Source organism: Neodiprion virginianus, chromosome 2, assembly GCF_021901495.1.
Source record: "Neodiprion virginianus isolate iyNeoVirg1 chromosome 2, iyNeoVirg1.1, whole genome shotgun sequence".
Lineage (NCBI taxonomy): Eukaryota > Metazoa > Arthropoda > Insecta > Hymenoptera > Diprionidae > Neodiprion > Neodiprion virginianus.
In genome coordinates, this window is record NC_060878.1 from 22,392,268 (window position 1) to 22,406,678 (window position 14,411).

General features: G+C 41.9%; 1 protein-coding gene across 1 annotated transcript; it reads left to right on the forward strand.

Moving 5' to 3' along the window:
• Window positions 1–3,510: 3,510 nt before the first annotated feature.
• Window positions 3,511–4,256, forward strand: LOC124298075 (THAP domain-containing protein 3-like). Its single transcript, XM_046749652.1, has 3 exons — window positions 3,511–3,890; window positions 3,958–4,085; window positions 4,164–4,256. Exons 1-3 carry the CDS (start codon window positions 3,694–3,696, stop codon window positions 4,202–4,204), a joined length of 366 nt encoding a protein of 121 aa, XP_046605608.1. The 5' UTR covers window positions 3,511–3,693; the 3' UTR covers window positions 4,205–4,256.
• Window positions 4,257–14,411: the final 10,155 nt, after the last annotated feature.

Below are 14,411 nucleotides of genomic sequence, written 5' to 3' on the forward strand. Positions count from 1 at the left end.
AGTTCTGTCCTCGGCTACCCAACAGGTCGCTGCGAAGCTAGCCCCCAAGTTTGCCGGTCCATTTCGCGTTGCGCAGGTAATCTCGCCCGTCGTCTACGAATTAGAGGATAGCGAAGGAGGGGGTCGCGGTAGACACCACCTAAAGGATTTGAAGCGGTACGTGGAGTCTGAGGCAATTGCGCAAAGAAACGTGGAGGAACCGTGAGGGGGAAATAGGCTTCTCGGGGAGAGGAAAGGAGTGACCGACGATAGCCACGATCCCAACTGACTCTTCCCCTTAGTTGGCGGAGATGTGGCGAGGGAGGAGGACGATGTGAGGGCCATCAGGGACCTACTAGCGTGGGAAAGGATCCCGCAACCACCCGCCTCCACCGAGTGTCACCCAGGGCGGCCTGCACCGTCGACCTGGCGGCAGTGGCTGCCACAAGGGGGGTGCTGGAACTGTTGGTGGCAGTTCCATGATTACAGGGATTGCGCAGAGGAGCTGGGGGTCTTCTGCCGCCGATGCGGGTGGCCAGGCTATATCAAGACCACCTGCCCCGACTGCCACGACCAGCCCAGCAGGCCCGGTAGGGGACCCCCTCGCTGGCCACCAACCGAAGTTCCAGCAACCCCCATAGCGAGAGAGTTGGCAGCGATCCCCACCTTGCTCGCGAGGTGGGTGCCACCACCCCCAGGATTTGCGTGGGGAGTCACCTCGCCGAACCCCCCTTTTGCGAGGGAAGTCACCCCGCCGAACCCCCCTTTCGCGAGGGAAGTCACCCCGCCGAAGCCCCCTTTTGCGAGGGAAACCGCCCCGTCATCCCGCACCGTTGCGGGGGAAGCAGGACTTAGTCTGGAGGTGGAGATGCTCCGCCTGCGGATCGTGGCGTCCGCGACCGGCCGGGGCCGGGATCGAGGCCGGCCGGGGCGGCGCGGCTAGGCCGACAACAACCAAAATATTTTTTTTCTTTCTCTTGTGATCTTTCTTTCTTTTTTTTTCTTGTATGATATTATAATAAATTCTTAAACTCGACCCTAAATGGCGTCCGCTTTCTTTCGTAGATCCCAGGTGGCGGGTTTTGAGAAAAATTTCAGGTCCAGTGGCGAAGTAGAAAGCTCCCTTAGACAACCATGGCGTGAGGAAGGGGATCAGTTGAGCTCGCGAAGAATCCCAGAGGACACGGGAGTGGGTATCTGGCCACACGGGAGAAAATTTTTTTTTGTTTTTTTTGTTGTTTTATCGTCCTCTTGGGAGGGGATTCTCGGTGAGTACCGCGCAATAGCGTGTGAGTACTTCGAGCTTGCGGTCACCTCGCGAAGTTCGGCTCGCGGGATGCAGCGCTGGCGCTCTGGCACCCCACGATCCGTCTAGGGGGGGGGGGTTGTAACGTGGCAGTTCGGTTAAGCCTGCCCGTTACAAGAGACTCCCTGAACCCTGGGCGAGATCCCGGAATCAGGGTCTAGAAAATCGAGTCGCGGAATAATCTTAGAGAGCGCCAGAACTGGAGTCACGCACCCGAGCTTCGACAGGGACGAAATAGAGCATTGCGACCCAGATATTTCAGGTTTTTGTTTTTTTTTCATTTTTTTTTGAGTGCACCGGCTACCCTCCAGTGACCAACTCCGACACCAAACATCTTTCGAGGCAAGGCGAAACCACGAAGAAGTCGCGGGAAGGACACCGAGGCTGCGGAGGGGGAGGCAACGCAGACCCCTGCAGCGCGGGAATCCAAGGCGGACGCGATTCCCGCTGGCGGCCGGCGCGCCGCAGCCTCCCCGCTCACCCCGCTTACGCCCAGCCAAGGCAACCGCGAGGTACCAGCTAGCGACGAGGGAGCACCACCCCGCCCAACCCCAGGACTACGTAGAGCTGCGCGGGAGACGACATCGCGATCTAACCTTAAGTTCTGCGCCGCGTAGAGACGACAGGTGCGCGGCAAGTTGCGCAATCCCCAAAATCGATGACCGATCGATTGTTGCGCATTCTTAGGGTGATGACGTCACGAAAAATTAGCGCGACGAGATCGGCGTTGCGACCATCCGAGATCACTCTAGTTCTGGCGAGGGAACAAGGCAGTCGAGTTGTTTTTTTTAGAGTTAGAGTTTGCAGTAGTTTTGTGCCCGTTAGAGATTGTTTCGTTGCGAGGAGGAGGACTATGAACCGTAACGAGGGTGTAGGGGAGTTCGTCCACTGGATGTGGAGCGGTAAGCGCTGCTGATATTCTCGCGATCGAATTTCGAGCGTAATTGAGTAAAGGCTGATCAGATAAAGGATCGCCATTTGGAAGTTTACGTGTCGAAAAGTACTCGAAATTCGTTTGTCGATTCTTTTGCTTGGTGACCGTAGCCTGAGTTGCGCGCAAGGGAGTAGCGTTAATTTCGGGGGATCCAGAAAATCGAGTCGAGCCACGGGTTGAGCCGAGACGTTATTGTCTCGAGGTTGAGTGTGACCGAAGTCCGTTACACGGGGTCATTTCACTTCGTCCGGCCCATCCTCCATTCTCGTGTAGGTCGCGAGCAGTCACGGGGAGCATTCGAATTCGCGACTACGTCCCGCCGTCGCCGAGGAAGTGAAGCTCGGGTGCGCGCTGATAAGAGTATGCGTTTTTAGAGGAGGATCGCGGGTGTCGCGACGAGCCTCGCCTCAATTTAGTTATTAATTTTTTTTTTTTTCTTTTTTTGTTTGCATTATCAGTTAGTATTAAGTTGGCGGTCAGCACCATTTTGTAAAGGACGTTAGCGGGCAGCGCATCGAGTCCGATTTTGTTTTTGGTTTTTATGAAGTAGGGTATTGTTAAGACGGCGACTAGCGCACGTAGGCCGTAGAGGTCTCCTAGAATTATTCACCTTTTTTTTATTATTTTTTTTTATTTGGTGTGTTTCTCCCTTTCTGATTTCGTTTAGATTAAATTTAACATTGTATTTGGAACCGCGAAGGACGACTTGCGTAGTCGTATTACTATTGCTGTTATCTTTATTTTTATTTCTTTTTGTTTTGTAATATCGCTGATGAGAAATATACCATTGTAATTTTATAGTAATTTAGCCACATCACGCTTTGGCTTACTTGTATTGCGATTCTCTCTACCCAAAAATTACCCCTCCCCTCTTCGCGGTACTGAGCTACCGAGCCTATGGTCGCGGTATATCGTATTACCGATTTCGAGGCGTGTTGACCACGCCAGGCGCCCAACAAAATTTCGCGATATTGTTTCAGATCCAGGATACCTCTCGGACGCCAAATTATTGTGCACGCGGTAAGTTCTCGGTCATTTTCTCCGAGTGACCGAGGAGCGGTAAAAATCCACGTCACAATATATACGTGATACATGTATGTGTATATAATCGATTGCGATGGAAAATACAATAACAATTATTGAGGTAACAATGAGTACCTGCGTTTTTTGCAAAACAAAGCAATCAAAATATTGTGGGCGATTATTTTACAAGTGAGTATACAACGCTGAAGCGTTCTGCAAATGATAACTTGCAGAGGTTATGTCAGCATACGAAGTATTTCCTAATTATATTTAACGAGTATTATAACGTACGAATCGTGTCAGTAAAAATTCACAATATTTGAATTATGAACCGATCTTATTATAATTGAAATTGAAAACTCGGGTATTATTGACTCAGGGATTAAATTATAATTCGATATGTAGATTTCCCGTGAAAGATGTGTTGCGCCTTCAGTAGTGGTTAAAAGAAATGAAGAGGAAGGACTGGAAGTCAAACCGAAATAGCACATTGTGTTCAGCTCATTTTACAAATGACTGCTTTGATAGGACAGAATTCCTAATTACATTGAAAAAGAACAGTGTACCAACTACATTTGACAACCCAAAATCAGAGTGTCCATCTTGTCACCGATTAAGGGAATATAGACGTGGCTATTCATTCTTCAAGTAAGTACCGTTACTCAATGCAACATAACGTGTGAATCAATAAATTTAAACTTTGCTTGTTATGTAGTTTCCCATTGGATAAACCTGATATTATGAAGCAGTGGATCGCAAATATAAACATTGGACCATGGTCTCCATCAGGTGATAGCTTTCTGTGTTCCGACCACTTTGAACCCTCTTGCTTTCAGAAGAAAAGTAAAAATTATATAACTTTACGAAAAGCCAGTATCCCAACGTTATTTGGCAAGATCTGAAACTATTAATCCCTTTTAGGTCAGAGAAAACTCAGTGTGCATAAAGACACGTTGATGTGATGCACTATTGCGTCAATGCCGTCAAAGCGGTTAATTGCCTACAGATTATAAAGTGCTCTGTTACAACTTGCAACAGACCGAATTTCAGGATGAATCCGATCGGCCCACCACAGTGAATGTAACCTAATTACATGATCACCTACACATTTGTACCTGATTTGCATGCTCAGATATGTACATCTTTTTCATTTTCTTTTGATTGTGCTTGTAACTTTTTCTTCATGTGAATGGATTGTGGATTGATACTACTAATTATATTACGGTTGTGGATTATCGCACGCAACTCTATAAAAATGCCTTAACGTTGGCAAGGAATATTTTATTCTCCATATTTTTGAATAAAGTTTTTACTCACCCAATTCGATATAATTTAATTCAAAACTTTTTTTACATGTCCTAAACTCCACTTTGATGATCAATGGATGGTAAATGGATTCCCTAACGGTTGAATTAGTGTTATACAAATTTTTGAATAATCCGTATGGAATTCAGCCCACCATAGGATGAAGGATAATGGACGGAAACTTCTTGGAATTGAGGACTTCTTTTGAACATAAAGAAAAATCACGCTTAAATACAAGTTTTTCGTCACATTATTTAATGATCTTTTACACTATATAATTGTAAATAATAATGTAATTTCGAAAAAGTGATTTGTTCTTCATTTAATGTATCAAACATTATTTTACTCGTCAAAAACTTTTTTGTGTGACGAATGTATCGTTAGATCTAAATAGCATATATTACGCAGTTCGAATCTAGCGCGCATTTTGTGACAACTTTCTGTACAAGATGGGGGAAATTTAATTGTTCAATTGGACGCACAAGCTTGCACGTAGAGTATACGGTAACATCCAATGCAGTGTATACAGGATGTCCCTAAATTGTGGAACACGGACCAGCCAGCGTGATACCTGACTGAAATCCAACCGAGAATTTCTTTACCGGAAGCTCGTCCGACGCATAGTTTTTGAATTATAAGCAATAGCGCTAGGCCAATCAGAGTGCATCATTTCATCTGGATTTGCCGCCACGGAAATTGCTGTTTTATTCGTTTGGGTGAATTATTATTATTCGTTTACGAATTAAATATCGGCACCTGCCCTCTCTCCCTGTTGTACCCCTTCTCGAGCGCTGACCTCGGTATTGTTGCCGCGGCACACGCTGCCGGCCGCACACCCACGGACGCACACTCGTGTGTGTGAAACATAAGCGAATGCCCAGCTACACAATACTACGAAACACACATTTACGAGTGAAAATAAAAATAAATCTCCAATTAAATCAGCCGATTTAAGATTTACTGTAATAAAACACTTCCAATCATTGATGTATGCATAAAACTAGAGATTTTAGATGATTAATATGCCGTTACGGTTCATAATTACTGATTCAATTAATCTGGCTTGAGATCTTCAGAATTATGCATTTCAAACATTTTTTGAGTCTTTGCAACAGAATTTTTCCATTAGTTTTAAATTCATCATTGACATCCGATTTTTCAATAATGCGAGGGGAAAACAACTCGCTGAATTGACGTGTCAATAGGTTTCTAAATCAATTACGATTCACCTGAGTTAACACAAAATAACTGAATAAATGAGAATTCACTGAATCACTAAAAATGATAACTGAACTCATGAGAATTATTTGAGATATAACTGAATTAGGAAGAGATGTAATAAGTCAAGTTATTTTAAATTATTTTAGATTCGTGCCAAAATTTTATGTTTATAGAGAAAAATAATTAAATTCGAATAAGAAATTAATTTTTACTCAAGAAGAAGAAAATTCCCAAATATCTTAATTCAAATGAAGCAATTTAAATTCAATAAATCTATCTGAATTTGAGGAAAAATAATTTATTTGGAATAGAAAAATGAAGTAGAATTACATGAATAAATTCAATTAATTTTGTGTGACTTCGAATGGGAAAAACATGAGAATTTTTTTCATCCAATAACATTTTTAGCGCCGTAAACTGATTAATGGGACAATTGAGTGTTGCCGAAAACAGTGCCAATAAATCTATGTAACGTGAATTTAGCAAAATTAACCTTTCTCGACTAATCAATAATTTATTCAGTGAAATAATGTATGGTATTACTCACTTATCACTCAGTTGGTTTATCTGAATTTTCATGTCTTTGAATTCATTTCTTCTTTGCCGTGAAAGGATATTATGCACTAAAATGCTTTTCTCTGTCTACATAATTGAAATTTCTTTCGAAAATTTGGCAATGTCCGGGTATAAGAAACGAAGTTTCCAGGTAGAATGAAGCATTGTGGAAATTACAAAATCCCATTTAATTCGAGCATTAATTTGTCTGGCTATGAAATACATTTTTCGTCCCAAAATAGGCTGCGAAAGCATGAAGGGATACTGAGACTCATCGCTTTTCGATTTTAAATTCGATGTTTCGAATTTCTTTTATTATGAAAAATCTTGTTGGCATCCCCCCTCATTGGATAGGTCTTTGATTGAGGTAATTTTTAAAAAAAGGAAATTTTCATTTTGAGAATGGATTCACGGATTTAAATGATAATTGGTACCATGAGGATTTTGGGGTCGCTGATCACGAATCTGGGGTTAGATTTGAAAAATTCGAAATGGTGTACTCACATGGTGAAACAAAATCTTGGCTAATGATATGCTGACCACGTGGATCTGGTGGATCTAGTGTGGGGATCCGGGTTGAGGGCCATCACCACCAGATCGTTCCGGCATGAGGGCTTCGATGAGCGAGGGCCGGGATGCAGCGCCGACGAAATAGCTACAACGGGGAGTACCAGTAAAGCAAGGAGTGAGTTACAGTCTGTCGCAAGTCCAGGAGACCGGTGACGTAACATTGCCGCACACCTCAATATCGCAACACATGAGCAGTACGACCTCCCCCCCCTCTCACCAACGATACCGCATAGCTGCAGGAAAACATCTCTAACCACCTTCCGACGTCCCGATACCTCGATACCTGTCGTCGAGAGAAAAGAAAAACAAGCGGCGAGGGATTATCGCCGCCTATCCGTGGACCAGGCCACGCGACCTGCTGGTCCAATTAAAATACCGCAAATTTGAGGAAGAATCACGTGACAGCAGCTCGACGAAAATCAGGATCATCGCTCATCTCGTGACTCTACGTTCAGTTCCTGAATCGCAACGACGTGCTATCGTCATATTTAGTGCCATTACTGCTATCACCGTACTTAGTTCTCGCTATTATACCGCATTTGCTAGTACCTGCTATATCTTCTTTTACGTAAGTGAGGTTCCTTTTCTATTTTGTGAAGCCACGAGATTACTTGCAATATATCGTACCTTTACCTTTATCTCTTTCTCTCTTTACCTTGCAGTTAGTCTGCTTGAGCCAATTGGGCTCGTATCTTTTCTCTTTATCTTGCAGTTGGTCTGCTTGAGCCACCTGGGCTCGTACCTTATTCTCTCTTATCTCTTATCTTGTCCCTTTCTCTGTCTTATTGCAAGTAACTTCGCGACTGGTTGACTATTACTTACGCATTGTAGTGACTATCGCTTTATCTTATTATCTTTCTCTTCTAGAATATTTGAATGTCTAATATCGCTGTCTAGCAGCGCGTTCCGTTGAAGGATCAATTTTTATCTTAGCTACTGAGCATTGCTATTTTGTTACATTTTCTCTGATTAGTTTCTATCTGTCTCTTTACCTATTATCGTTGATTATCGTATCTTAGTGAGTGTACCGCGGGAGCGATCTTATATCGCTGCGCGGTCCCGCTCGTCGTTCATTTGACATTGGAGTATTGTGCCGTATCGCATAACATCTTTTTCACTATTTTCTTCGCTAATATCGCTGATCGCAGTTGTCCGTAGTCTATTTGGTTTGCCGTACGTTGCATATTAATTATCTTGAATATTGTTTGTCTTATCTTGAATTGCCTTTTATCGTAACGAATATTATCTCTCTTTCTCTCGCACTTAACGCAAACTATAGATTACGTATTATCTGTTATTCTCTATATTTTATGATAATTTTCTATTTGACCTGTCGCTTGAATTTACCTTGTAATTCATAATTCCCTGTCTGCTTATTTCTGATCATTCTGGTAATGTGATAACTACACGGAAAAAAAAATTCTGTTCGGCGAGCTGTATTCTACAGCTCCAGTAACTATACGCACTCTACGGTCTATCTTGTAGTTACAGCAACTATATATTAGTCAGCTCTGATAGCTGCAAGTTGTTCAGCTCTCACAGCTGAATGGTTTTGCTCTAAGAGCTGTAAGTTGCGCTGTGCTCTGGTGCGTTGACATATTTCATAACCTTCAAATTTCATGAGTATGATTTAAATACAGTTGATAGATAATTGTTTAAATAGTCCATTCAAATATGTAAATGACACTGAATAAATAATGATAATAATGATGAAAAATAATACTAATAGCAATATAATTGTACTATTTAATAATAAGCGCTGTGAGCGGAGCCGAAAAATTCTGGTCTAGCTCTTCGAACGAAGCTGTTTAGCTGAGAGAGCTGAACAACGTACAGCTATGACAGCTGACTAACAGTCAGTTATACGAACCATGCAGTGCTCTTCCAATAACAGAACGTTTAGTTCGACGAACTGTTTACAAGTAACTATCTAATATTTAGTTCCACGAGCTGAATTTTTTTTTCCGTGTATTACAATTGTTGTATTTCGCATGTGTTTATAATCGCTTCTCCTATTTTATGATTTATTTGCTTACCGCTTAATTTAAGTACAGTACATCTTTTCTGTTTTGCCTATCTATCTTAAAACCGTGTTAATCATTACCTTTAGTACCGCGAGCTTGCGCCTATTTCCCGCTTATTCGGAAAACGTTCCGTTATTTGTTAACTCTCTCGCTTAACCTTTCTCTGGCTGTAAATATTGTTAATTATCGCATTTATCGTAATTGTATCGCAACCTCTTCAGCTACTTGCTTGTCATTAAACTTATCGCTTCTTGTTTAATATATTTGACATTATTCCTGCTTCACCTGTTTCTTATTTTATCTATTGGATTCGACTCCGCCCCTCCACCATTATCTTGTCTCTCTGAGCGAACTGTGCAAAACCGTCGTAGAACCTGACCTTACCTTTATCTATTACCTTTACCTTTACCTTTGTCTTTTTCTCTAATTATCTATTTTTGACGCATGTGCGTCTGGCGCCCAACAATCGTATCTTTCTCCTTTAGTATCTCTCTCTATCTAATTAGTTAGGTTAGTGACTGCGCCGTAGGGTAACCAATTATCGTTATATCGTTTTACCCTCAAAAAAAAATTGGTTACGAAATGGCGCCCAACGTGGGGCCACGCCAATAAAGAGGGATTATCTTATTCAGTGGTAAAAGCAAAGTTTATCGCATACTGTCAAAGCACCAGAGAAAAGTAAGAGACCGAACACGAACCCCAGAAACCCCAAAAATTGACCAAATTGCGAGGAACTCAGACAATTGAGCAACATATTTATATTAACTGATTAAAGCGACCAAGATTGGATATAAACCAAAGTTTGAATATTAGAATTCCATATTGCGACCGAATACGGCCTAGATATCGCTAAATTAAAATATCGAAAATTAAAAACCATTTAAATATCGCACGGATTAGCCGCCATCAATAACGTAAATCTGAAAACTATTTAAATATCGCACGGCTTAACCGCCATCAATAACGCAAATTCGAAAATTATCTAAATATCGCACGGCTTAACCGCCATCAATAACGCAAATTCGAAAATTATCTAAATATCGCACGGCTTAACCGCCATCCATAACGCAAGGTCGAAAAATATTTAAATATCGCACAACATAACTGCCATAACTATCGCGAACATAAAAACACTTGGATACCGCAGAGATTAAACGACGTACCTCTCGAATAATATCAATAGAAAAACTCAGGGATAATACGATACGACCTAAAGGTCCTGACTTTATAAACTGCTCAGTCTAGTGTATGGCAGGGGTGATCCCTTGTTGTAATCAAACTTGTTATCGATTCGCTAGATCACGGTGTTTTGGTTTCTTCAGCGAGGTCACCATATTAACCTTCTTGCACAACAAAATTTATTGTGAAACCTTTGGCTTGGGTAGGATAATATAATCTTCCGTTGTTGATATCGCAGTTTCCGGCTTTACAGGGTCACGCTAGTTAACCGATTCAATAATCTGTCAATACCGCAATTTCTTTCTCTTCGGGTCACCTATCGCTAGTCAATACTTCTTATGTTAATACACACGTCCGCTAAGGCGTGGGTAGACTCTGGGTAGACTCCTTGACCGACGCCGAGTTAAACACGGAGTTAGAAGGGCGCTCGTTGTCAATAGCAGGTATATTACCGGTCCGTCGTCAGCGGTTGACGAATTACTGTAAACAACACGGCCTAAGCATGGACGACCCCCCTGCTCTGGACGATGTTTATATGGCTACACCGACAGACGACAGCGACAGTGTGACGTTACCTACACAGACGCAACCGATCAACACCGCGTCCTATATCGACGAGGAAATTCGTGACGTGACGCGACCGTCGAACCGTAACCCCGATACGTCAGCAACCGGCGCGATTCGGAAGCAGCCACCGGAACCACAACCTAGCCGAATTAGCCCGCGAAATATACCGCCAGAATTCCTTCCCGGCAATGACGCACCGGCTAAGCCGGCGCCCGTTCAGCAGCCGCCTTTGAGATCACGGGAGTATCACCCGGCGAATCCGCAACCATTTGACTACCGCACAGGGAATTCTCCATCTTATGAATATCGCGAAGCACCGCCGCTGCGGAGACCTGCCTTCCGCAACCAGGGTTTCGAGGACAGCCAATATAACTTCCCGCGACCGAGCATGAACAGCAACTTCGCATCACCGTCCAGACCGACAGCGTTAGCCGCGTACGAAGTTATGAGGAAATGGAATCTCAAGTTTTCGGGAACGCGTAACGAGGACGCCGAAGCATTTGTCGCACGTATAGACGAGGGCCGATCGCTCATTAACATTCGCGACGAGGATATTTTAAATAGCATCCCCTTCTTCTTGTCAGGTGTCGCAATTTATTGGTTCCGCAACAAACGCGAAACGTGGCATTCTTTTGCAGAATTTAAAGCCGCATGGCGCCGTGGATTTGTCAATCCAGAATTGCAGTTCGCATTGAGGGAGGAAATTCGTAGACGAACCCAGGGCGAATTCGAGTCAGTCGCCGATTATTTAAGGTAGTAGTCCGGTGTGGCGACCGAAATTTAGACGTTTTTTCATGATTTTTTTTACAAAGTAAATAAAATGCTATCGTTTTAAAATTTTTACATGTTTTTATTGGTGTTTTGAAGTATATAAAAAAATTTTTTTAAAGTTAATTTTACATCAATTTGTTTAAAATTTTTGACGTCAATATGGAGTCCTCAAAGAAAAGATGAGTTGGTTCGGGGAAACACACAGCCTTCCAAAGTCATCTGAAATAAAAAATTCAAAGAGATTATTATTCTGTAGACTTCATTCTAGGTCCCGAACCTAAAATATACATAAAAATAAAAAAACAGAAACAAAATGGCGGACTTGTGAAAAAAGTTCTCAAAATCTAATTTTTTTTCTTCATAAATTGTTTAAATAAAATAGTTTATAATTAAAAAATTAAATGTTTTAAAGGTTCGGCATCTAGATATGTGTGTCTAGAATAACGGGTTAAATTTTTAGCTAAATCGGTTGAATAGTTTTGAGTCAGTGATTCCCCGAAGTTTCGAAAACATAGTTTTGAGAAAAACGCTTTTAAAGTTTTGACAACAGATTTTTTTCAATAAAATTATACTTACATTAATCAGCTATGCCTGGTGCATAGAGCAGTCCTTCCGTTTCCTCAAAATTGTCAGCAGCTTTTAGAGCTCTACGTAAAGTTCTGGCTTCTTTGGAGTTGGCTTCTGCAGTTTTCTCTGCCCTCAAAATCCGTGCATTGTCAACATCGTCAGCGTAGTCTCTGGCTGTTTGTCCTAATGTAACGCCCATTGTCTCCATAATTTTGAGTACAGGTAGAAAACCCTCATTAAAGATGCAAGCGGCGGTATAGGTAGCAATTTCCAGAACGTTTTTCCCAGTAAAAGTATGCTTCGGAGCAAAATTCCATACACAGTGATTAAAACTTTCGTTGTTATTTTGCGTGTTCCCGCCCAAGCATCTTTTCAATAAATCGTCGGACGCCAAAGTCTCGTACACAGGTTTTATGAGATTTGTAACTTGTTCGTCAAACGTTACTGGGTGTTCATAAGTGCTCTCTTGATTTTCCGCTTTGAGCTGTTGATACTTGCACCAAGAATCTGAGCAGTAAGAGTGCTGAGGGTTTTCGTCTGTTGATGTCATGTGGTAGAATGTAGCCCACACGGCTTTCTTCATTTCTTCGAGAGAATGACAGTTTCTGGTGATTGCCAAACCGTAGTACATAGACATTTTTAACATAATCTTGTTAGTTAATTGCAACGGTTTAGGTTGTGGTGGCTTAGCGCTGGTCGACGAGTCTCTCTTTATCCTACGCTTTTTCGGAGCACTTTCCTCGGTACTCTTCACTTTTACGGCCATCTTCGTGTTCTTAGCTGCATCCAATTGTTTTTTCACTTTTGCGTACTCGGTAAGAGTTTTTTTTACACCTTGAAGTGCTCGGTACATTCTTTTCTTCACATGCAATACGCATTCTTGCTTCTCAACTTCTGGGTCGCCACCGTAAGGTTTATCGTCTATCAAATTTTTATGGGTTTTACTGTCTCCATCTCCAATGTACCTCACATACTTAACATCATAACGCTGCAGAGAACGCTTGAACATTTCCGAAATCCCGTTGACCTCCATTTTACCACTACTGCCCTCGTGGTTTGCTGTGCATTCATCTTTGTGATCATCGTATAAACTCTCGGCTTCGATAGGATCTTTCGTTGCTAAATACTGGCATCCTTTACATATGCTTGAGTTAATTGTGACGTCAACAATTTTATTAGAAAATTTTCCTATCAATGACACAATGCCCAAGAGAGAGGAAAAACCTCTCTTAGCCCACGAATCATCTCCTGAAACGGTCAAGTGATTTTCTGGGAAACCTTCTGCCACGTTCTTTGCGTTTTCTTCCTTTATTGCTTTTTTAAGCACATTATCAGCAACAGATTTGACAGCGACGCTTATTTGCTGTATCACTTGATAATAAAGAGACTTATGAAAAATATTTAAATCCATCATCGAGCAAAAAAGATTAATTCCAGCGTGACCGATGCCAAGCAATCTCATTACATAAGTAAATCGTCGGTTAATTTCATACGCATTTTTTATCATTGGACACGAATCAATCAGATATTCTCGGCACGAACACTTCACACATAATTTAAATCCTTTAGGTGAATTTTTCAAAAATTTAATATCACTGTTGCAAAGTTTACATTTTAACTGCGATTCTAACGCACCAAACACCAAAGCGAAACTGATTAAAACGTACTTGAAACTAGAGTCATGGTTTACTTCAAAGTCACTGTTATCTTTCAGTTTTTCTGCGCTTGTACTCACAAAATCAGTATCAGCTTCTGCAGTAAATTGATTCCCCTTAAATGATCTCTTTCTTTCACCTTTATTCTGGTGCGAACTTCCACTAAAGCGCTTGTTTCCCATTTTAGAGCGGTGTGTATTCGTCGAGTGCAAAACGTTTACTGATGAACTGCTCAATAGTACAGCTCGGTATGTTGTACCAAATTCTTATATTTTGTCCATGTAAGACGAAATTTTTGGCATTATACGTATACCTGGGTATACCTGGGTTATACCGGGGGTATACCTGGGTATACGTATTGTATACCGGACAATAAAAGAGGTGACGGTCAGAGCAGCTGCTGCTGGCGTGTCACACGCTTTCATACACACTACGGCGCGCTCTCTTATTTTAGCTATAACTTTAAGAATAATTGAAATTTATGTCTGAAATTTTTACAGCATATTTTTAAGATGTTTTTCTTCCGAAAAATGTAAAAAAAAAAAAATCGATTTTTTGAACCCGTCACACCGGGCTACTACCTCAACATATATGAGAGCGTATTTCGACAGATTGAGGCCCGCGTGGTCGGAAGAGGAACAGTTAGATTACGCATACCGCAACTTATTACCACGATTACAGCTTGCAATTCGACGAGAGGAATTACAGGACCTTGATCAATTAGAAGACATTGCGAGTCGGATAGAAATCAGCTT